The sequence below is a fragment of the Ascaphus truei genome, chromosome 1 (genome assembly GCF_040206685.1).
Source record: "Ascaphus truei isolate aAscTru1 chromosome 1, aAscTru1.hap1, whole genome shotgun sequence".
In the NCBI taxonomy this organism is placed as follows: domain Eukaryota; kingdom Metazoa; phylum Chordata; class Amphibia; order Anura; family Ascaphidae; genus Ascaphus; species Ascaphus truei.
This window is the reverse complement of record NC_134483.1, coordinates 386,822,275-386,828,274: the sequence shown is the minus strand read 5'-3', so window position 1 is coordinate 386,828,274 and position 6,000 is coordinate 386,822,275. Positions and strand designations below refer to the sequence as shown.

General features: G+C 42.8%; 1 protein-coding gene across 2 annotated transcripts in view; it reads left to right on the top strand.

Moving 5' to 3' along the window:
• Nucleotides 1-2,193: 2,193 nt before the first annotated feature.
• Nucleotides 2,194-6,000, top strand: part of GALNTL6 (polypeptide N-acetylgalactosaminyltransferase like 6) — a 1,501,141-nt gene continuing 1,497,334 nt past the window's right edge. The window contains exons 1-2 of one of the 2 annotated variants that reach the window (XM_075611422.1): nucleotides 2,194-2,903; nucleotides 3,433-3,723. In XM_075611422.1, coding sequence (XP_075467537.1) covers nucleotides 3,589-3,723 — 135 coding nt within the window. In that variant the 5' untranslated portion in view covers nucleotides 2,194-2,903; nucleotides 3,433-3,588. Of the gene's footprint in view, nucleotides 2,904-3,318; nucleotides 3,724-6,000 lie in introns of both variants that reach the window. The other variant, XM_075611431.1, reaches the window with a different exon arrangement.

Sequence of the window (6,000 nt, the reverse complement as noted above, 5' to 3'; positions counted from 1 at the left end):
CCATACTCCATCGGATTGGTCCGATAGGGTCAAGGATGGTTCTGCAGTCATGCCGGAGCAGTGACTACAGGTACCCCAAACCCTGGCCCTCGGACCCTCCGGAACCGGAGATATGGATTCATGGTTTTCAGCTTTTCACACTTAGTCATTTTCCTGAGCGGTTTCTGCCGCCGCCATTGGAACCTGTGGCGCGACCCGCTCACTCGGCACGACCCATCTCGGGGCTCCAGGATTCGGGGACCCGGTGGTGGTCGAGTGGGGGGAGGTCTAGGAACTAGGGGCAAAAAGAATTTTATTCCTGGGTGCCCTAGAACTGTAGATTCCCACGCCACTTAACATTGAACTTGACTAACAGTGATCAAAGCTCTCTTTTAGAAAAAGTATCCGCTTTGCGGTTTTGCGGTTTGGACGGCAGCCAACTCGTTCCTGGAAAGCGCGTTGAGGAATCTCCATTGAAGTCAATGAGCCCATTGACTTACAATGGGAAACCGCCCCTCCTCCCTGGTCTTCATGGGAAACAGGTCCAAAACAGCAAGATCCGCCATTGAAATGCATGGAGCTCTAATGCCGGCCTATGGGACCCTGCAAAATGATGCCTGAAAAGGCGGGAAAATTACACAAAGGGCTATAATCATTAAAGAACTATTAACCCTTGTACTCCTGGATGGATCCCAGTGTATGTGTGATGCAGACACCGATATAACCAGACATTACAATAAAACATGGGAACAGGGGAATATACATTTACATGTCATAACAAGGGTTAAATCACATTGCTGGACCGCAGCCCAGTTAACCCCTTGTCTCCCTGGTGAGGTCAGGGGATGGCCAAATGGGGTGCAACCCCTTTAATACCGGGCCACCCCCTTTCTCCCTCTACACCCTGCCTGAGTCTACAGTCTATTGGGTAGGGGTAAGAATTATGACTTTAACAGTGGGGACTGTCTCCAGCGATGCTGGAGCCTGCTGTGAATTGAGGTGTTGCACTAGATAAAGAAGAACACAGCCTGAAGATATCCCAAAAACCTGTCGTGTGTCCCCATATCAACGCGGACCCTGAGCATTTCCTGGAACCTAACAGCATGACACCGGTAGCAAAGGCCAGATCTCCCAGAGGAAGTGAGGGAGGGGGAGGGGAAGAAGGAGGGGGAGGGGGGGAAGCAGCGCTACATATGTTACATATTTAAATTAGTGTATTTCCCAGGTATCTCACCACGTGAAATATACAGATGTAGTAAAGCGGACTTTCCTCAGGGCTACTGCCATCCGCAGTCATGGCACCGAACTAACAATGCACGGGGTCCAATTCATCAGAAACATGGACTCCCCCCCGTGCGATTGTGTCAGACAATCTCTGGCGCCACAGACTTTTGTTTCTTTGACTGCGGCACTGGGGACAGCGGGTCTTGATACTTCTGTATGTGAATCTGTTTGTAGGTAAACAAGTAAATAGACTCTCACCTCTCCTAAATCGGTTTCCTTACCCCTTAAGGCCAACCGTCCAAGCTCTCCCCCCCTCTCCAAGACCTGGATGAGAACAACCAGATTGTAGGTATGACTTCAATAATGTAGCCTTATTTCCTAGCGTTAACCTTACATTTTTGAGATTGAGGGATTAATATAATTTCGGCTATAATGAACTCATTTGCATGTCATTTAGAATAACAGTTGTTAGAAATAACACCATGCTTTTTCCAGGAGTAAATCCTGGTTAATGTCACATTTTTTTTTGCTTTAGTGATTGTTGCATTTTGATTAAAGGGTGTTGGCTTACTGTAGGTTTAATGTCATGTCAAATAGACACACACACACACACACACACACACACACACACACACTATATAGGCACATTAAAACACATATACAGACACAGAAAAAAATACCTACATTTTCATATAAATATATAGTAATACTTTCACAAGCACACATTGTTATAGCTATATACAGTACATGTATGCACACTTACTAAGACACGCGCACTAACACAGACATTTACACAAGCACATTATGGCAAAAACACCATCATAGGACAGTCGCATAATGAATCCCAGAGGAAGGAGGAAGAGGGGAGCTACTGCCTGGGTAGGGAGGGACGCAGCCAGCTGCTTCTCCTTCACAGCTCAGTCCGTAGTTGCAGTGTTAAAAGCTTCTGTTCATCTCCCCACCCCCCCCTCCTCCACTCCTCCAGCACATCAGCCTCTGTGTCAGCAGCTCCGGGAGATGCTGCCTGCTGCACGGAGCACAGCCAAGGGGAGAAGTGAACAGCAGCTTCAATACTGCTACAGGGGTCACTTAGTCTCAGTTCAAAAGTTTTGGGGGGGAGAAAGGCTTCTCGGGACTTATTCTCCCACCACTCCCATTGCGTGTGCCCTGATAACCCAGATCTCTCTGATTGCTTGTTAAACCTCCTCCGTTGGCCTGTGTACCCCCTTAGTGCCAGTGTCCGGAGCAGGGGGTCTGTGCTGCTGCTGCTGCTGCTGCTGCTGCTGCTGCTGCTGCTGGTGAATATTACAGGGACGATGCAGTGTGACCGCGCGTCTGACTCGCTCTCTGCGATCTGGTAACTGGGAGCCTCCCTGCACCACCCTCTCTCTCCTCATCACCCTCCTCCCCCTTCAGCTCCCACTGCCTCGGCTTGTTTATAAGGGGATAGTGAGACTGGGGGGGAGGGATTATAACCCTCGGTTTAGATCTTCATCCACGTGTTTTACACCAGCGGAGCTCTTGACTGAGTGCAAGGCGAAGAAGAGGGACTATTGGGGAGGTACAACATCTGTCTCTCTGGCCGTGTCAACCTGCAAGATTACAAAAAAGGATTGACTTCAGGGGTAGGCTGTGGATTTGAATGCACAATCTTTGCTGCTTGTCTTTTGTGATCTTCGGAGAATCATAACAATCTAAAGGTATGATGTCTGGGTGATGCACTGAGTAGGATAATAGTGATTTCATTACCTTGTCGGGATATGACCATGTTTTATTTTATATTAGTGTGCATCAGAGTCTATTTTTAACTAAAGAGGATACTGTGGAGTACCTAATGCCCTTTCTTCCCATTACACACTCCCTACTTATAAAGCGAGATGCGCACGTGCTGAGTATTGTAAAAGTTTTTGGTGACATTAAGTAATTTGTCCTTCTACAAAAGGTGCTTTGTAACTACACATCCCTTTTACTTGCTAACCCGGACAATGAATGCAGGGTTGCCTTCACACTACGTGGCTCCTATTCCAGTAAAGCATTAGTTGTTTCATTGATTTTGCACTAACCTTGATCGTTTATCAGATGATCATATTTGCCATTTTTGTTTTTTTGTATTAGTGCAGATCAATAAGCGTAATTATTTCCGGTGGAAAACACTTCTTCCAAAAGAATGTGGCATTCCCTTCCAGTTACAGTGTAGGAAGAAAGTGACTCTGTGCATTTGTTCTACAGATTGCAACTCTACAAATTGCCTGGACTTGAAGCTGCAACAAAAGTTTGAGGATACAACAGAAGAAAAACTCTCCACTGAGCCCCAGAAGATCGGAAATACAGTTGTGATTGTTTTCTACTTTCTAACCAATAATACGTGTAAATTCTTCCATTGCCATGAAGAGGAAGCAAAAGAGGTTCATTCAAATGACTTTGCTGTTCATGGTGGCTTTAATTTTCCTGCCCAACATCGGTCTCTGGTCTTTGTACAAGGACAAGCATCTTGTGAAATCCACAGATACAGGAGATCAGGTAAGAGACATTAAACTCACCTAAGGATTGAATCATACCTATCCTTAAAGCGCTGTTTCAATTGATAGAAATACTGTATGGATTTACCAGCCTGGCCACAATTACGCTAGTCACTTGAAAGAGTTCTTTAAAGGATTGATTTTTACAGCTTTACAGCTCTTGCAATTGATGGGGTTAAGTGATGGATTTTATTATATGATCAATCCATTCATCTTAACGTTTATGGCGACCGTGTCTTTTGGGAAAAACTGATGCAATGCTGGGGCATGCTGGAGCAGAAAAAATCCTATTGCTTCCCATGTAAGTTTTTTTTCTTTGATATATTTAGTGTACTTTTTGTGAACCAGAAAAAAAAATTCCCAACAGAAAAAGCTTTACACCAAGGAAATGTGGATACTACATGACCCCTATGTTGCAATAGAATAGAATCTAGTTACAAGGTATATCATCCAATGCACGTTGACTGGCAGTTACATTGGAGATTATTCAGTAACTGTGCTGTGTTGAGATAAACGACATTGATGTTAGAATGCATGGATGTTAGTAGGTGTTGAGTAGTTTTGGGTTGTATTACAACTTGTGCTACTGTAGTACTACTATACTGTACATTCTGATTGTTTTGAGACAACTGGGGGTTATGGCAGTTTGAACAGTTGTGTGAGGTCACTCTTATTCAGTTTTGTTTTTGTGTGTGACTCATCTCTAAACAGAAGCATGTTCTTCTGGAGTGTGTGTTCCAAACATCTCAAGTAGGAAAATGTTTCAACAGCAGAGTGATCAAGATGTTTGGTACAATAACTTTTTTTTACTTCCTAAGAACAGGTTATTGAAATAAAAGGGCATTTGTATTATCAGAGTTATAATTGCTGAGATTCCTGATCAGTAATACATGTTATGCTTTTGGATAACCCGCTTTATCACTGTTTAGATTGTCTTCCGATTTTAGATACCATTCATCTACAATATGACACAAATGAGAGATATGTCTGCTCTCATATCTTCAAATATTGACTTATTCTGACCTCTGAAAGGAGTCATTCACATTCTGCATAGAACTATTGTGAAGTACTTATAATTTCTCAGGGTCTCATAGTTTTAGCAACATAATGCAAAGGAACTAATATAACATACATTCCTTGTTATTAGCTGTGTTGATACTTACTGTATGACAGCTATGCTCTTATTCACAGTTCCTTTATTGTGGAATGTAACATTGTATGTCTTTCAAAAGCAATTCTGAAGTCGTGTCATAATTGTTTCCTTTGTTTATTATCTTCTACCAGGTTTTTTCTGATTTCCAAGTTTCATACAGTATAGGAGTTAAGTCAGATGTACTGTACATTGTTTTAATCTAGTAATATTACTATTAGCAATGGCATTTCTTCATTCAGACCGGTTTCTGTGTTACATCAGGTGTTTAAAAGAAGAGCCTCATAAATATTAACATTTAATACAGATGCTTACAATCTGTACAATAAAACTGTCTTAATTAAACCAATGTACTCATATTGAAAGCAATAATTTTGTGTTCTGGTTTAGTTGAAAACTCAACAGACGACAGAGAAGCCCAATGCTACATCCAACATGACAGAAAAACACAGTAAAATACTTATATATTCTCTTGAAAAAGGGTAATTTAGTTTAACCCTTTGGCCAAAGCATTGTAAGCTTGCGAGCCACGACAAGGCAGACACCCATTCGCAAGTCCTAACACTACCAGATAAAATACTAATATATCTCTATTAGGATTAAAATTCTCATGTAAGTCTATTAGGAGGGAGAAAGACCACATTGGATCTATATCCAGTACAATGAAAGGACCTACTAACTTGGGAAGTGGGGAGGGGCGGGCTTAAAACCTGGGAAGGAGGAGCCACTAACCTCCAACAGCTGAAACAGCTGAGAATAGGTTAACAAAACACAAAACCCCAGCGAGCCCTTTTTGGGAACCCCTGAGCTCCCACAAAATATATGTATGTATTTAAGTGTCAAAATGGAGTGCTATTGAGCGTGGCATATGTATACAACAGACGACAGAGAAGCCCAATGCTACATCCAACATGACAGAAATACACAGTAAAATACTTATATATTCTCTTGAAAAAGGGTCATTTAGTTTAACCCTTTGGCCAAAGCATTGTAAGCTTGCGAGCCACGACAAGGCAGACACCCGTTCGCAAGTCCTATGTGTATTTCTGTCATGTTGAATGTAGCATTGGGCTTCTCTGTCGTCTGTTGTATACATATGCCACGCTCAATAGCACTCCATTTTGACAC